The sequence below is a fragment of the Vidua macroura genome, chromosome 1 (genome assembly GCF_024509145.1).
Source record: "Vidua macroura isolate BioBank_ID:100142 chromosome 1, ASM2450914v1, whole genome shotgun sequence".
In the NCBI taxonomy this organism is placed as follows: domain Eukaryota; kingdom Metazoa; phylum Chordata; class Aves; order Passeriformes; family Viduidae; genus Vidua; species Vidua macroura.
The window spans coordinates 70224187-70243358 of record NC_071571.1 but is presented as its reverse complement, the minus strand read 5'-3'; the positions used below and the strand labels follow the sequence as shown (position 1 = coordinate 70243358).

Genomic DNA, 19172 nt, shown 5'->3' with positions numbered 1-19172 from the left:
GAATCATGGATTCAGTTACATTGGAAAAGCCCTTTAAAATCAGCAAGTGCAACAGTTAACCTAGCACTGGCCAAGTCCACTGCAAGATAAGATAATACATTAACTGTAAAATCTATTTTTTATAAAAACCTGCAAATTGACATCACATTAAAATGCTATTCTGCAGCTTTCCTTTGGAGAGAAAACGTTGGCAAGCACACCCAACCAGTGTGGCACACAAGCAGTGTGGTGCCCTTCCCCAGAGTCCAGATGTCAGGCCAAGAGTTTGGAAACCCTGGGTTGATACTTTCACTTCTGAAAACCAACAGCAAAATTTGTATGGACTTCCTGCTCCTCAAGGAAGGAGGCTCCTTGCCTCCTGATTGAACAGCCTACCCACTTCTCCAAAGATTTCAATCTTTGGTATTCCAGCTACTTTCATCAGCAAGCAGCAGTCATGAATCTAGAGAGAGAAAAAAAAAAAAAAAAAAAAAAAAAAATAGGAAAAGAAAAAAATTTAAATAGTTTTCAAATTAAAAAAAAATAAGGAAAGCACCTGATGCAGGCCAGTTGAGAGCCAGTTGACCTGCTGAGAGCAACTTCTCCCTTAACTCAGATAATCTGAGACTTCCATCTCTGCAGGGCAGCTACCAAGGACTGCCTGGGAGTGCTGGCATGGAGGCAAGGGAATCATCGTCCTCTGCCAGTGATGTGAGGCACAGCATGGCCATGTGTCCCCTATGCCCTGGAGTAACAGGTCCAGCTCACTGTCACCTGGGAATTTGTGCTATCCTTCATCCAGTGGAAGAGGCAAATCCAAATTATAGGATTTATCTTTTTTTTTCATATCCAACCTCCTTTATCTGCAGTAAAAAGATGGGGTGACAGGTAGGAACTTCAGGCCATCAGCCCACCTGACCAAATTTCTTCAACTATGTTGTGTCCTCAGAGTATTTCCCATAAAGGCAGTTTACAGAGTGCACTCAAAGACATCCCAAATATAATGAGCACTGACAAAAAAAAAAAAAAAAACACTTACTGCAATTTGTTCACAGAACTAAGGCCAAACTAGGGATAGACTCTCACCATAGTGGAGAAGTGGGGCTGCTCCAGAGGTGGTACCTGATCTAAATGCGATTTATTACCGCAAAGAACAAGGTAAAGACTGAATTCCTGCCTTGGAAACATTCCATGTTTGGAGCCCATTTCCAAATGTGGGACACACAAGGAGAGGGCCAGGCTGACTGTTGTGGGACAAATACAGAGCTGGTGACATGGGTGTTGTCACCTGTGCATCTTGTTTGGGATGCCCCCGGGATCATTGTCTTAAATATGTTCCTCCAGCAAGAAAGAAGTGAGTTTCCAGGGAATTGGGGAGCACTGAGCACTGTGTGGCTGACACATTGTTTGATTCCTGGCACATTCTGAGCTTGTCAGGAGTCTGTGGCTGGATGACACTCCCAAGTGCTGGACACCCTGGGACACTGTGAGAGCCCCATGCCCCAGGGAAGGGAGGCTGCATATACAACCACTTTAAATACTTTAACCAATTGTTGCCAGCTTTCACACCAGCAAATGTAAGCAATGGGCTTGGGTTCCTCTTTGTCTAAATTCAAATCCACATAATTTTCTGGGTTCTAAAGATCAGCTTAGTTTTGTATATTTTGGGATTGAGGTTCCACTTCCTAGGAAGTGAGCTGCAAGGAGCCCTGTTAAAAAAAAAAAAATTACTTGGAGAGGGGAGGGATTAGGGTGACGCAACAAGAAAACTCACTAGAAACTAAGCACTGAATATTAAAAAAAAACCCACAAGATATATACTGCATATGTATCATCCATTCTGCTCCTGCTACCTAATTGTCCATTAAATTTAAAACTACCTGGGGTTTCTGTCCTTTTGAACTGGAGCATTTTTCTGAAAAGCAGTGCAATGCAGGAATTAAAATGATAGAGAAAGGAACTCAGGTGGAAGCGAGCTTTGGGAAGTTCCACAAAAGTCGTCGATGTGGGTGCCACTAGGATTTCCCTGCCTTAAAGAAACTGGGAGGATTGCCAGTGCCACACTTGAGGCACATACAACACTGTGGAAGGAGCTTCACCATTTCAAGCATAATTCGGTTTCATCCTGTCTTGATTAGCGAGGGGTAAATCCCCAACCCTGATTTACTGAACAGATGGTGATGACATGCAGATCGTTGTGAGAAGGAGGTGGTGATGGTCTAGCAGTTTGTTACATTCTTCTTTCTGACAGACAAAAGGGGAACCCAGAGCCCCAGAGGAAAAATACTTAGTGAGCAAGGAGGTCTATAACCTAAAGTATTTAAAGAAAAAGAAAAACCCATTTATCTATAGCTCTTCTTTAGGCAGCAACAAAAATAACATGCCTACATTTTTCTGCTGAGGAGAGACCTGGCTCATTATTCACAGGGGCGCAATATGAGTTTGGCTGTGATCTACAGGGAGTGAGCAATCAAGCCCTAAATGAATGTACCGTGGTATTTCACTTTGAAAAGAAGCAGGTCGGCCCTATTAGATGTGCAGGAGAATGCTTTAAAAGGAAACAAGTCTTTGTAAACAAGGATTTCGGTGGAGGGCAAGAATGGGGGGTAGCAAGTCAGAATTTCTCCTGCTATCAATGATCAGTCTAGCACGTACATAAACTGGTGAAGGCTTTCTAAAAGTTTTCAAAAACATGTAACAGCAAATTCAACTAAAATTCACTTTACAGCACAACACCAGATGAATCACTGGATGCTCAGTGATTTCAGCTCTAGTCCTTGGATCAGCAGGCCCCACAAAGCACTCCACTGGCCAGCTGTCTTGGACAGGGGCTTTGACGCAAGATCCTGCAGGGGGAAATTCATCCTTCTGCAGTCCTGTGACAACTGGGACATTTGTGTTACAGACCTCCTGGTCTCATTCACTCTCATTCCTCATGAGAGTGAATGAAAGCATGGAGAGTGCTTAACAAGCTTGAAGTAACCCCGTTCTCCTGGGATGTCAGCATCTTTCAGCCTAAAGCAGCTTTGGCACCTTTTTCATCCTGGGTGACGGAGGATAAACCCACTAAATGTGAGGGGAAATTCACAAGAGCTGAAATGTTGTCAGAAGACAGTAGGAATCCTCACAGCATTGTGACATGGTGGGCACTTCAGAAAAAGAGACTTGGCTGCTTTTGGAAATGTCTCCCGGAACAATGAATATGTGAAATTAAAGTAATGATACACTATTACATCTCCTCCCACCTTTCTCCACCCCAGATCACAGCAGCTTTTGGTATCACTGGAAAAGGAAGGGCTATGGCAAGTGTAATGCTGTATCCACAACTGTCTCATCGGGGGAACAGCATCTGGGACCACTAAGGGCACATTTGCAAAGGTAGAGGGGGAAGTTCTCAATGGCAGTGAACTGCTGCTTTCCTTACAGTGACATGGGGAATATTCCCCTTGACACATTTCCTGTGTGGCTTTATTTCACTCTGTCTCAGGAAAATTCTGAATATTCTCCTAATTTTGCCTGGCAGTTGATGCAGGCCCACGATGCCTGCTGAGGACTGAACAGCTGCAGTGACTGTTGACAGCTGATGCTGCCTGGATGGCCTCTTTCATTGACTTTTGTACCAGGTTGCTCTTTTTTAGTGGTGAAAAAGAAGAGATCTTTGCATGCATGGCTACTCATGGTTAGCATGAACAGGAAGGATGCTTTGAAGGGTGACTTACTAGCATGGGAGAATGCTTCCCTTTTGAAGCAAAATATTTTTTTCACATTGTCAGTGATGAAAGCTTAGCCACACACACTTCTGCTGAAGGTAGCTGTATGCTAGAAAACACCAAGAAATTCCCTACCCACTCAGCATTACTCATTTTGTTACATAATTCTTTTTTTTTTCTTCCTTTTGCTGTGGATTGGGTCAATAAATACACTGGCCCTTAAAAAACCCAACTGTCTGTTATGCCTGTTTATAGCAAATGCAATTTTGGCTGTGACTGAGTGGGAAGGCATCATGGGCTACTGGTCCCAGCAAGATGGTATGAATACCTTGCCACTGGTTTTATTGCAGCACCTCAGGCCATCGTGGGACAGTTCACCTCTGGATAATCAGATCTACCAGCCTTACAAAGACCTTCAAAATCCACTTGCAGTGCTCCCCAGCTCCTGCTGTCCAGAAGGACACAAGTCACTGGCTGCTGTAAGAAGCATATTGTCAAATGTGCTACATTGTTTTAAAGTTTTTTCTAACCCTTTTGTTTCATTTAGTCCTTGCAGATGGGAGAATTTATTGGTGATATGAGAAGTGAGGTGAAATCCCACTGCATATCTATGTAAGGCAAAACCCTGTTACATCTCTCTTTCCCCCACACTGGTACTGCAGATGGTTGCCTTGAGAAAGGGGAAAAATTTTTTTTTAAATGAGAGAAATTACCATTTGGTGGCCTTAAACTGCTACTCAAAGCACCAAAAGTCAGATCCTGCTGTCCCTGAACTGGGGAGGAGTTCCCTCTCTTTGTTGACTGGGAACAAATTGTCCAGGCCAGGAGCTGCCTGTTGCACAGGGACAGACAGTCCCAGTCCTGCCAATGCAAGGGGCTGCCTGCTGCTACACTGCCCCAGTAGCTGTGAATTATGAGGTTTCCCTCCACAGCTGCAAGGCAATGACTTTTTAAAAGACTTTTTTAAAAGGACAGACAGCAGCATTTAAGAGGATGCAAACAAAATTGCCTGCTGACACAGTAAAGCTTCTTGAGTAACAGTAAATGCTCCACATAAAATGGCAGATGTATTGGGTTTCTGAGGCATCTCTGGGGCAAGGACTTTACTGCCACTGTTACTTCCAAGTCATCACAGCACTGACAGCACCATATGACTGACAACAGTCCCAGGACACAGCTTCAGTGATGTTGTTCCCAATCCATCTAAACTCCAGCCTAGATCGATATCTGTTTAATGTGCAATGTATGACAGAGACCAGTGCCTAGGTAGTCCAGTCATCCCATGTCTGGGATAGGTGTGTGCTTCCACATCAGGCAGTCAGATAAAGTCCTGTCATGTAGATTCTGGGAAGGCTCCAAGACTGGTGTTTATTTTTCATAAGGCAAATGAGGAACATGTCATATAGTGTTGGAGAAGCAACAGGGCAGACTGTCCTCATTAGGGAAAAAAAAATGTTTGACAGGGAACTCAAGAACATAATTACTGCTGCCCAAGGCTCATTTGGAAATCCATATTAAAAGGGCTCTGCTTGGGACCAATTCTTTCCTCTTCCCTCAAAGGTCCCCTGGAATCAAGTTCTCATAATTTTGACACTTGCCAGAGATCAAATAGGATCCTTTTAGCAACTCTCAGTCTATAAATTTACACTTCAAAATACTAACTCACATTTCCAGAGCACAGAGGCCATTCAAAGAAGGTCACAGATGCCTCCAGTACCTTGGGGTGAGGATAGTTGTTGGTGCCACTAAAAAGCACAAGCAAAGGGTCTGATCTTATACCTGCAGAACTGAGAAAAACTGTTCAGCTGGGTGCACTTTCATGAAGCTCCTCAGAGATTAAGGGAGAAGAGGTTGTTGGTTCCTTTCACTTCTCTGCATGGGCAGGAGTTTAAAATATAAAATATCAGCACTGAGTGAACCTGCTCAGGAGAACATTGGAAGTCAGCATGGGCTCATGTAGCCTAAGTGTGCAAGTCCTAAATCTTACCATGGAATCACAGAGTACCAGTCTGGAAGGGACCTCTAGTCTCATCTGGTCCAACCTTTCTTGCAAAAGCATGGTCTAGACAAGATGGCCCAGCACCCTGTCCAGCTGATTCTTGAAAGCATCCAATGTTGGGGAATCCACCACTTGCCTGGAGAGATTATTCCAATGCTTGATTCTTCTCATTGGGAAACATTTCCCTCTTGTAACTAATAATCTCCCCAAGAGGAACCTATTCCCGTTACCCCTCATCTTTTCCACATGACTCCTCTTAAAAAGGGGTCTCCATCTTCTTTGTAGCCACCCTATAAATACTGGGACATGGTGATAAAGTTCTCTCTGAGCCTTCTTTTCTCAAGCTGTTTGTCTGCCAGGACCAGCCCGGGGTCTGGGTAGATCCCAATCTGTGATACAGTCCTGCATTATGTTTTCCAAGATGCAAGATATTACACTTGTCCTTCATAAGGTTCTTGTTCACTTGTTCTTTCAGTCTATCCAGTAGGGTGGCTCTCCCTTCCAAAGTGTCTACTTCCCCTCTCAGTTTGGTATCATCACCAAATTTCATCAGGGTATCCCTGATCTCATCATTCAGATCACTTATGAGGCATTGAACAGCATTGGGCTCAATTTTCTCTACCAATGCATTCATGCTCCTTTCTCATATTCCTGCTCCACAATACTGAAATGGTGCTCTAACCATTGGCCTGTCAAGTGCAGCTCAGTGGCAGCTAGTTCGTGTATTCACTCTGGACTAGAACCATCAGTTTGGTCATGTTTTCATTATTGGGTTCCGGGGGGTTTTTTGGTGCACTGAGATACAATAGTCAATGTAATTCTCCAAGTAAGTGTCCTTTTCCTTTCACCTTTCTGATTACACACAATATTAGCCATCTTTTCTGCCCTCCTAAGTAATTCCAGAACAAAACCTTTACTCTACCTCACTGTGTCTTTCTCAGGAAATTTACACAGTTCCTGAAAGTTCCTCCAATTTTTCCTCCATCTCGCACAAAGTGCCACTATTTGCTTGTAGAGATTTTCCCTTGTGATAAAGCAGCAGGAAACCAACAAACCAAAATCAAAGCTTGACTTGGCTTTCCTCTAAAAACATCATTATGCTTTTCTCTTTACCTTCACTAAGCTAGAGCACTATAAACCCCCTTAAGATCAGCCTATCTGTTATGAATGTTCACGTCCAGGGGCTTAACAAGTGTGCACCACGGCTGCCCAACACACCAACAGTGACAGAAACTGAGAGTCACTGATGCAAAGCTCTAGAAGACTTTAGGAAAAAGAGAAATTTGATGACAACCCGAAGTCCTACAATGACTATGAGCTTTTCTCTTCTACTAAATGTTCTGTGTTATGTTTAAAGATGATTGCAGCAGATACCTGCATAACTCAAACTACTCTCTTGTTCATTGTTCCTGCTATCAGACGTCAGGATACACCACCTTGCTGGAAGATATTTTGAAACCTCAACTGTGGGCTATACTCAATAGTCTTGTCTAAATAAATAAATTATGCCTCTCTAGAGGGGATCTTCATAATCTCTTCCCACATCTAGTTATAACTGACAGGTGGAAGGGAAGATATATCATAGCAGAGGTCTTCCTTTTTGTGACTGCTATGACTCTGCTCCAGGAATGACTGTGTACCTGCTGGGCCTGGCTAAAGTCCTCCCTGAAATGTGAAGCTGCTGTTCCATAAAGCTGCAACAACATGCGACAGACCACAAATATTGATCACCCTCCTTTGAAGGATGGCCAAAAATCAAAATTGCCAAAAGCATCGTTGACTTCTGAGAATGTGTATTAAAGACTTGTCTTAGGGTTGCACTCAAATCTTTAAAGCTTCCCCTGCAGGTGGTCAGGCTAATCCTCTCCCATACTGAACCAGTGCACAATCAGCTCCCAGCTCCCTGGGGTATGGCTCATGCAGTTCACCAGTAATCCATGGCATGGGCCTGTCCCAGCTCATCAGCCCTCTGGGAAGCCAGGGCATGCCATGTCACAGCACAGAACCAGCTGGGATGCACATCAGGCACCACTGTGCAGGTTTCACTCTAGGTGATGGACATGACCCTGTTTATTACCATCTCCCAGGAGAACGTGGCCATTTCTTACAACTGCATTGTCGAGTATTTCCTTCAGGCATCATCTATTGAAATGGGGTTGCTAGTGTGTCATTCCATCCCTTCTCAAAGAAAGTACCCAGCTACAGCCGAGCACTACTTACAGAAAGCTCCTTCTTGCTTTAATTGCAACCTCTTGTTTAAAATATCCACTGCCCATCTGCCCTCCCTCCTCCAACAAGCACACAGGTGGAAATTCTCTTGCTCAGAGGTTCACAGTACTTCATGAAATATTAAATTAGAATATGGCTGGTTTAAAACAGCTACTAATGCCTTTCTTCTACAGCCCACAAAGCATTCTTGTAACCAAAGCCACAAAAAAGGAGGTATTTTTAAATGAGCTGTGCGGATTGATTCACTGATTACTGTTTCTTCCTCCCCTTTATTGTTTCCCATCAGAGCTGGCAAATCACTCTCAGAGCACTCACCAAACCATGCTCTCCCTACTCTTACCTCTGCTATTTCTACAGCCTGGTCCACACAGGAGTTATTTTTCAGCTAGGCAAATAATCTATTCGCTTCTAATCACCCTAATATACATGCTTCCAATTAAAAATTGATTAAACTGTTCAGCTGTCTTGAAAAAGTGATAAGCACAGACTCCAGCAACCACCTCCATTCAGTCTTGAATGGAGGGAGGAAAGCCTGGAGGGACTAATAGGATCCTAATTACCCGGTTTAGTGCTCGAGGCAGCCCTGAAGAGGACAAGGAGACTTTGGCGATCAGTAGAGAGACAGGGGCTTCTCCAATACACAGTTTGCATCTACTCCAGTTGGAAATTTAAGGTTTTCTTTTTTAACTGAGGTGCCCACAGCAGGCACTGCAAGTTTCCTGCATGAAATTCGATGTGTTTCAAGCCACTGAGGCTCCCTGACCACTCAGTCTGAATCCCCACACACTGACCTTCCCTCAGAAATTACCTGAGAGGTGGCACTGACGGCATTTCACATAGTGCAATGCATTCAGATTAAAACAGCTAAGTCAAAGGGGAGTCCCTTCCTCTGCTGCCTGGAGTTTCCAAGCTGTCTTTGGAAATGAATCAAATTCATGTCTTCCATGAAGCAGTCCAAAAGTAGCAGCAGCAGCTTGGCCAGGGAGACACTGATTTTGTTCTTCCTCCAGTTCTCATCTGCCAGAACAGCCTTTATTAGATGTATTCACCATATGCACATTCTTTCCAGAACAAGAAAATCAGGACAACACTTTTTTTTCTATCACCGTAGCCATATATCCAAAGTACTGTGGAGAATCCCTTTTTTTTTTTTTAGCTTGCAGACATTTTCCTGGAGTACATGGAAGGTATCAGCACATGCCTCAGGAGTCTAACCACGTTACCTTTAGCTATTCCAATGCTTTAATTTTTTGCCATGTGCTATTCCTCCTTTGTCTGCCGCCCGCTGCTCCCCTCATCATTCCTGAAATCACAAGCATATTACGTATCCCAACCATTTAATTTTTACCTGCAATTTTATGTCCAACCGATGCACTAGAGGGATTAATTTCACCTAGGGTAGTCACAACCAGAATTGCTCTGGGCCTCTTTCTCTTCACTCCACTTTCTTCTCATACAGAAATTATGACAGATGCACTTTATTGTTCATGTTGAAATATAGCGAACGGTTCCTGGGGCAGTAAGATCTCAAATTTTCTCCCATCTACATCCAACCACCATCCTGTGCACCTTCATATGCAGGTAGGATGAAGGTGTTAACACCCCACAGCTCCTTGCCCTGCTTCAGGATCTCTCTGTTACAAACATATTTTAACACCCCTGAGATGGACGGCAGATACCTCATTTGACAATACACAACCAACATCGATGCAGTGCTTTTCATCAGGGGCATCTCAAAGTTGTACCAGGGAAAGTTGTAGCTGTTTCCCATTTTACTGGGAAAATGAAGCAAACCAGACTGAAACAACTTGCATAATCACACAGCAAATGGTAGATTTAGTAACAGAATCCCAAATGCTGCTCAGTCCAGCATTTTATGGATTGGACAAAGGTGACAGACTCAGTATGCTTTCTTGGTAAACCAAAACCACAAGTCCTTTGTTTCAAAAAGGATTAGGCAAACTCATAGTCTGTCTTACTGCAACACTGGTGCTCTTTCCACCCCTTCTATGCCATTTATGCAATTTGTGCATTATCAGGGAGGTGTAAGTCTAAGGGAGAGAAGCCCAGCTAGAAATATGTGAGATCTCTCAAGAGAAACATTGATGTATGGTGACCAGCCCAGGGAAATGAAGGTCAACTCTAAAAGAAAAGAAAATATTGTAAGGTATCTAAGACTCTTTCAGTGACAGTAGAATCTAGAGTGCGTTTCCAATGAATTATTATATTACATTAATACCCACTGGTGGTTATACCTTTTCCCATTCATCCTCCAGACTTATTATTGATGGTTAAATTCATACTGCCTTACCCAGCTGAGAAATGACAGAGGTGACACTTGCACAGCCTCCAAAAACTATGCACAAAAATATGAATTTTTTGGGTTTTTTTCTATTTTCTTTCCTTCTTTTGAGACATTGAGGGATTCCATAAGCTGTTTTGCTGGGAAAGTCACATGCTGCAGACTTAACTTGTAAAGACTTCCAAAATGCAATCCTTGGAAAAATACAGAATGAGCATGCATTACACAGCTGTAATTCTGACACATTCAACATATAGTTCCTCTAAACACTGGACAGAGTTTTCCCTACTTAGAAACTTTCAACAAAGTCCCATCTTGCCTTAAAATATAAGGGAGAAGATCAAGTAAAATGTTTGCAATCAGTAGTAGCCTGCACAGGATGCTGGTCCACCAATGAACATTGCTTTTTTGCATACAAATCAGAAATAAAATATCCCTTTTGAATGTTTTCAATGACAGGCTCAACACTGTAATGGATCAGTTACTTATCCAAAGCATCCAGTGCTGTACAAAGGCCAGAAGGCCACAGAAAATGACAACATCCAACAAAAGGCACATCAAGCTTCAGAGAAAACTACTCCAACCATAACAGGACAGATAGAGAGACAGCCAAAGTATATTTGTTAATATAATTAAGTAAATCAACAACCTTATTGCAAGAGCATTTATTAATATAAATACATACTTACAGGAAACAAATTGTTTGCAAGCCACACACTGGCACTTACCCTGACTCAAGAAGTATGGGATAAATACTAGTTATTAAAAAAAAAAAAAAAAACCCACACACAGAAAACAAAGGTAAAAGGATGAAAGGAGGAGAAGAAATCAAATAAATTGCAACAAAAATCCCATTTGCTGTATTATCTGCTGACAAATTAAATAAAAACTCACTTGCTTCAAGAGAAAGAAGGGAAAAAGGAGAATCAGAACTCAGGCTTTCAAAGGGTGCATTTGTAAATGTCTCCTCCCAGGTCTAACACTGCATTGCCAATGCCTGTATGAATAATGACCAATCAAGCAAACAACCTAAGAACACTTCACACTTCAAGTAGCTTCAATATCTTGGTTCTGATCTCTCTATTCATAGTTCAATAAATAATGGAGGATACAAAGCTGCACATTCATAATTGTCTCACCTAAAATGGAAACTGGGCTCAGGTCTGGCTGAAAATCCCACTTTTTGAGGCTACTTGCAAGTGAGTTTTAGTCCCAGTTCACTGCAGATGTGTTTGGCTCACATGAGCAGAACCAAGTCTCCTACAACAGCTCAGTCTCAGGACTGAGCTCAATGGCAAAAGGACACCTCTTGCTCACACTTCATTAATGCCCACTCCTAATATTTACACTAGAAACTACATGGAAAACTACAGGAAGTCACCTGTAGTGACTACAAGAAGTGACCTGTAGCTACTTACAAGCTACTCAGTTTTGGTAAACCGCAGCTGGCATAATTCACTAGAGCTAAGCATACATTCAAATATATAAAGAAGAATTTGTTCCTTGGCTGAGGGCAGAATGATGATATTGGATAGAACAGCAAAATGTAGCAGTGAAATAGTTAAGCACAGGAGCTGGGCCACATGGAAAACAAGACCCACATTTAAAGCTCTGCTGGGAATAAAGTATGAAATTAGCTGTTTCTGTCACATGCCGTGTGTCTCCAGGGGTATCCACATAACCACTGCGCAGTGCAACATCGTCTTCCTCATGCTAATATTTTCTACAGACCATTATCATTTTCCCTCTGCCAATACAATCTTCTTGAGGAGGCGGAAGGACTCCCATAATTTGCTGGCAAAGCTAAAACCCCTTTCAGTTATAAACACATCTAAGGACATGCAGGTTTGCCCTCTACTTCCCTCAGCCGACTGCATGGTAGGACAGGACTCCAGGAATTAGATCAAAACTGCCACTTTCCAGAACTCACAACAGTTCCATGTAACACTGGAGGGAATGAGATACACAGTCAGGAACAGCAATACAGCACCACGGTTCCAGCACAATTTTTGCATGTGATTTGTTTAAAAATTACCCTTGAAAAGTACTAAGTGGTCAAAAGGAAGATTAAGCAGTAAAGCATTTTTCATTTGGAAACTGCTGATTTTCTTTAGGCAGAGGAGAAGCTTTCTCTAAAACTTAGGAGGTTTCCCTAGATCAGAAGGGATTATACTTTAAGCATGTTTTTTGTCTCATCGATGTCGTAGCACATATATTTAAGACACTGCTGTGGATAACAGATGGGAGAAAGAAGGTAATCACACTACTAATTCAAGTGTCACATAGCAGGCTGTATTGAACTTAAAGTCTCTTCACAGAAAGACATGAAGAGGACTGAAAACACACATTAATAAAATCTGAGCCATCCCATTTACACTGAAGATGAATGATGTATTATGTATTAGGAAATGTATTTGAATAAGCTGTATCTATCACTTTCAGAGCTACCTACAGACACATCTACTTTATTCTAGTGGAGGATATTACTGATTAGTTGTATGCCCAAGATTCCTTAGGAATCACCATCCACATATTCCCAATAGTATATAAAATGACAAGTTCTGGGAGAGGAAGGAGAGAGAAAAAAGAGAAGACTCAGACCTCACTGTGCCTGAGCATCTAATTCTGCCTTCATGACAAGGAAGTCCCACTGCAAAAACAGATCAGCCCTCAGCAATGATTGAAGTGGCCATGAGATCTGGCTATGATCTGACTGATTATACTCTCAGGTTGGTGGTTTTTTTGGTTTAGGTTTGGATTTTTTTTTTTCCCAATTGCCCAACTGTCAGAAATACTCTCTTAGCAGAGGTAGTGTCAAACCAAAAATTCAGTGAGTTATCTGTGGGAATTTGAATGGGGCATTTCCTCCCTTACACTATAAGTTTCTACATGTTTTCCCCTGAGAATCATCTGCCACTTACATCAGCTTCCTCTGACAGACCACTACTGAGAGCCTTGAACACTGCCAGCCTGAAAACCAGGTAAGTTTTACAGCTGATTAAGCCCTAAATCAGTGTGCTATGGAAAAGAAAGTATTTCAAAATAATAAAAAACATTGGCTTCACCACACACCCCATTGCAAAGACGGGCCAGCAACAATCAGTAAAACAGCAACATGCAAGAACCTCTTGGGAGACTATCAAGAGGTGCTTGCGCTGAAGATTCTTGAACTCACCTGGCAGTAGTTGGTGAAAAGAGAGGTCGTTTCAAGAAGTCTGTGTGCAGGAGAAAAAAGTAATCAAAACACCAAAATGAGTTAGTCTTGTACTCTTACTGTATCTGCAGGGATACAAACAGCAAGTAGAAGCCTTCTGGACACTATCACTGATTTCAAGAAATACAAAAGCAGATCAGGTGTTAACATTTAATTTTATTTATAAAAAAATTGTAGAACGTATTAAATACAAACATTTGGAAAAAGTAATCAAGGCTTCACTAAGATGCCCAGGAAGAGGAAGACAGAGAATCAAGAAGCTTACCAGATTTAGAATTTTTTAACTAGTGGAATAATTGCTATAATTTTTCACTGACATCTTTATAGGTGGTGGCCATTATAGCAAACAAAGTTATTATCCCTTTTAAAAAACAGATATGATTTGCCATATCTTCCCACTCAACCACAAAATGTAAGGAAGCAACTTTTTCCAGGTTAAAAAACTGAGTAATAAATACTATTAATGCATTTATCCATTACCTAGTTTCTAAAACACTAGACATTTGCTTATAATCACACATGGATATCAAGTTTAGCCCAAAAAAAATCGATTATACATTTCAAATCTGGATATCCAATAAGGTGTTATAAACTTTATACATTTTCCAGTGAACATCAAAATGAGGACAGTGTTTTGAAGTACAGAAACAAAATAACTGAATGCATCATCTACACTACAAAGGCCAACTACTAAGAGGTGAATTGGGTCTAGTCATTTTCCAGATAGCTGGAAAGTTCTACAAATTGCCACTGAAAGGCTGGTTGGAAGACAAATCATGTCACATTCTCAGTCTGCGTTAGCTCCTCTCCCTCTCTAAAAGGCTAAAGGTGAGAACTGTAGCTCTCTCTTCTGCACCCGTGGTAATTAGGGAGTAAACCATCGTTCTGTTCTCTACATGGACAAACTAGATTCAAGTTTTCTTAGACTGCTGTTGTTCTTATACTGCTCTTACCTGCAGTATGCAGTACACACTGACCACTACAGAAGATGCTGAAGGCAGACACTGCAGAAAATACCCCTTCTGACTTTCAAAAAGAGAGAAGCACTTCCACTCACTGACAATACGGCATTCCCTCCGTCTTCCCAGCTTACCCTGTATCTGCTTTGGAGCTGCAGCATAACACACACTGATGTTGGCTATATGGCCCTAAAGCCAAACTCAGTTCCAAAAAAAATCCTGTTCAGGGGACTGACTCTTTGGACATAACCAAACTATTTTAAAAAAACCAATGCAGGTTAATCTTGGGATACATGAAAATTAACAGATATCTCCTATTCTGCCTTGTATGTGTCAGAACAGTAAAAGAACTGGCAACTTACGAGCACCCACAGCGTTACTACTGAAAGGACAGGAGTGTTATAGGATACACAGCGCTAGCAGCCAGCTGCAGGAAGGACTGGCTGGATACCTGCAAGACCATAGGCAGAATACTTCTGACAAAGCTGCCCTTTGGGGACGGGCTGATGCTGCCCTACGTATCCTATTATGAGTAGAGGGTTGAACAAACGGACCCGCATCTTGAACACGTGTCAGACCCTGTTACCGAGGAAAACATTTTCCAATTATTACATCTACCCTCAGAGCATAGAAGGGACTGCCAGTGTGGACACTGCTGGACTGGAATTGTTAACCAGACTATTATTTGCAGATCAGCATCTTCAGGAACAGCTAAATACCTCTCTTACCAGGCAATCACAGAGCAACTGCTGGATATACCAAACAGGCAGTGGTTCATTTAGCTGCAAGCTTGAAAACAAGGTCAGTTCCAGCACTTTTCCCAAATCCAGCAACATCCCTTACTGCAACAAAGATACGATTATCCTGCTCTCATCATGCTCAGTACACTTCAAGAACTTAGTGCAATGAGAACCCTGATGCATGCTTGACCTCAGATTAAATGGACAGTCAGTTCCACCCCATTCCCTTTTTTCCTTTTAGGCAATTATTGATATGTACGACCCATATTTCACAAGCCATAACATATTTTTTTAAGATACTTAACAACAGATATTTAACAGCCAGAGTTTACTTGACCCAAAAACCTTGCTCCCATCCAAAGAATTCACTGCCACCTGCAAGCAGGAAATCACATGCAGAGGAATCGTGTGAAGGAATGGGAGGCCAGAGTACCAAAGAAATTGAAAGAGACACAATTTGGATACTACTTAGTATGCTGATGGCTTCTCACTCAGTGCTCAGCTTTTAGCATGATAGACACCACGCTTGAACAAATGAAGGGTTTGGTTTTAGTTTTCTATCTTGGCTGTTTGGGTGGTACTTTTTATTTTCTAGAATCTTCAAGAAAAGTGGGCCTTCCATCCTCCAAGTCAAAGACAAGGAATCATGATCTTGGCATCAGGGCCACCCCACATTACACCATTAGAAACCAATACACTGCCCAGCATCCCTACTGACATGTTTGAAGTTACACTTTTTCAAGCCGCTTGAGTCAGGCAATGGCTCCATTCCAGAAACACACAACGCTACCAAGAGCGGAGTATGGCCCCCAGTTTCAACCTAGTTTAAAACATATTGTACAAATGCATTCCCATAAATCTGATCACAGCAAAATATATAGTGGTGTTTAAATGGCAGGAAAGTTGAATTCCAACAACTCAATCTTTAAACCAGTGAGAAATATGGGCAATTTTAAAAGAAAACAATAAACTTCTCAAATACATTTTTAAATATACGTGCACACGCACTCTCGCACACACACGCACCCACTTACTTCACTCAGTGTTAGATTAAGATTACACAAGGCAATTTTCAAGGTTGCATTTACAACCACAATGACAAGAACAGCATTTTTGAGGTAGCTGAAGTCAAAGAGCAAACCACAGCACAAGCAAAGAAACAGGTGCTCGCACTCACACCGAGCCCACTCTTTGGAGACACGTTATCATGTGCACAGGGGCGTGTGCTGAAGAGGCACGTGTTCCGTGGGGAATGAAGTTCAGTGGCTCTGGAGACATGATAAACTACGCTCCAGAAAAGCTTATGTTGGGAGACCACGGCTTAAATCACTGCACATCAGCTGAGCTGTGGTAACAGCCTGGGCGCTGTTGGTCTGTGGCAGCTCTGCCGACAGCTCAGTCTCACGGGCACTGAAGCAAAGACAACTGTGGCGGCTGAAGGTGTTATTACTCAGAGCTGTCTGTCCCACTTCTCTCCTAGATGCCACTGCTGGGGAAAGGTACTTGGGCCCCTGTCTCACCTGCTCCAGCTTTCAGCCTGCACTCCAGCTCACGCCCACCTCCATGCTATTTCCCGCCAATGGACTGTGAACAGGAGCAGCAGAGAAACAGACTTGAGTTCCCTTCTTCAGGTGCAGTAACACCTTTGCCACACTACGAGTGCAGAGATGCCAAACTGCCACAGCTTGAATCACCAGACTTCATCTCTCCAAGCCCTTTGCTAGCCTACAACAGGAGGAGTTGAGCTAACCTCACAGCAAATGCCAGGCCATGTGGGCAGAAGGGGACATAGCTGTGGCTGGCAGACAAACTGCCTCAGCCACAGTAACTGGATCCTGTCTCTGGGCATAAACAGAGCTTGATCCTGCCCAAATTACCAACTTGTGTGAAACACACTCATACACACACACACATAATGTCATCAAGAAGCTTTCTATAAATCAACAGTTTGTATGGTTTACTGCTGAAAGTCTTGAAGATGGGATGGAAAACATGGCAAGATGTTTTGCAAAAGGAGAAAGAAAAAAAAAATCGACCTCTTGCAACTAGGTCTCTGTTGTGTAGTTGCTGTATGAGAGTGATGGCACAGATGAGAAGTTGTTATTCCACTGCCTTCCTCCAGTAGTCTGATGCAACTCTGCCTGCTCTTTGTATTTGCTCAGAAGATTTTTGGCTTCTTGCAGATCCTGAGAAGAGTTTTCCCCATATTCTTCTTTCAGCCACTGCCTGAACTGGAGAAATAGAAAAGACATAAATGATTTAATAGTAAGATGAAATGGATGCAGAAGTAATTCTTCTTCCTGTCCTACAGAATTTCAATAACCTTTAAGATCATATACAGTTTAAAGAAAAGCACTGCAAATATTGCATGTCCTTAAACAGCAGCACAGAATGCACAGCTGAAATTTCAAATCACATATTTGAAATCACTGAGACCTCTTATATCTCCTGAAATGATACATCTGTGGAACAGCTTGGCTGACTGGAGTAATACAGAGTAAGGAACACCTGCTGGGAAAGGACATTCTGGACTTAAAATCTCCCTGTTCCTGCTGTATACACAAACAATAAGAGGAATTAGCATGGAAGCCAATATGATCAGCCAACTTGTCCAAGTCACAAAAGGCTGCAAGAAGGTTGAAGATCAGAAAGCGAACCACTCTTACAGGCTTTTTTATCTTGAGCCCACAAACACCAGTAGTAAAAAATGTAGTGTGGATATCCTAATAGGTGTCTTCTAGGAAGAAATGGTCAATGAGTTTTATAAGCTATAGAATAGGGCCCCATATGTTACTGATATGAATGACTGAATATGGTACATGGTAACATATGTACCAGGCCCATCTGATGGTCAGTCCAGCTCTGTATCCTGCTTTGAGAGCAACCAGATATAAATGATGAGGAAAGAATCAAGCAATGGCAGGACAATAATGCTGGGACCTTTTCACTGGCCATTTCCTCAGTTTGCAGAAATTTTCAGCTCAGGTGCTTTCAGAGGTTGAGGCAGTATCTTTGTGTTTGATAACACAAATGTATTCTTTTGTCATGAGATCTCATTTTAAATCCGCATTTTTTCACCACAAGATACCTGTATGCCAACAAGCTCCGTAAGTGCATATTGTATAAATCCCCCACTCCTTTTCTTTGATTCAGATGTGCCAACAGACAACTCTGTTTCATAGGAAAGAGTGGAAATTTCACATGTTCACTTTTTCTATCCATTCAACTCTGACACTTCTTTGCCTGTTGGAGAATTTGAGTTCAGCTGAGGACAATTCCAGCTGAGGAACTGTCCAATTCCTGACAAATTTGTTGAGCTTACCTGCAGAAGCAGCTAGTAAACACAGACTCCAACTGTTGTGTCCCAATGGGGATAATATTAAATTTCCAAACCTTAACCTTCATAGCTTTGTTCTGTTTGGGGCTCATGAAATAGCTGGATCCATAAAGATAATTTATTAGGATATTGGGAGACAATACCTCATCAAAAATGCTTCCTCCTATTCCTTAAAGAAGTCCTCAGGCAAATCTGAAGCCTCAGGCTACCAAGTGGAAGTTTGCAACAGGTGCAAACTATATCGTGACCTTAGTGACTAAACCTCATTCTATAAGACCAAGATCTAGAGGACAACATTCCAGAGAGCCCACAGGATACCACCACCCTTTAGTGGAACAGCAAAACACCAAATGCTGCTGAAATCTGAAAAAAGTTCACGCCCTTGGCAGATGGCATCATTCCACCAAAATCAGGTGTGTAAACAGACACCTGCTGAGGATGTGGTTGCTCTTAAGAGACAGTAAGAAACTACAGCCCAGCCAGTGAATACAGGTGGATACTTCTTTTTGCAACCTACTGCCTCCCCCTCAGTGAATAAAGACAGAATGCGCAGTCCATGGTGGATGAAAAAAGAGAGACGTTACTGTCTTTATCAGGCTATTTGCATACAGCCTTAATTGTCATTGCTGTTAGACCAAACCAATTAGAGTAGAAATGACTGTAAGGGAGGAAGGAGACAAGTCTGGAAAGTCCCTCTCTGACT

General features: G+C 42.3%; 1 protein-coding gene across 3 annotated transcripts in view; it reads right to left on the bottom strand.

Annotated features, from left to right (window-relative positions):
- Positions 1-13569: 13569 nt before the first annotated feature.
- DUSP22 (dual specificity phosphatase 22) overlaps positions 13570-19172 on the bottom strand; it is a 43942-nt gene continuing 38339 nt past the window's right edge. For all 3 annotated transcript variants that reach the window (XM_053975884.1, XM_053975892.1, XM_053975900.1), the window contains exon 7: positions 13570-17363. In XM_053975884.1, the coding sequence (XP_053831859.1) occupies positions 17178-17363 (186 nt within the window). In that variant the 3' untranslated portion in view covers positions 13570-17177. The remainder of the gene's footprint in view (positions 17364-19172) is intronic.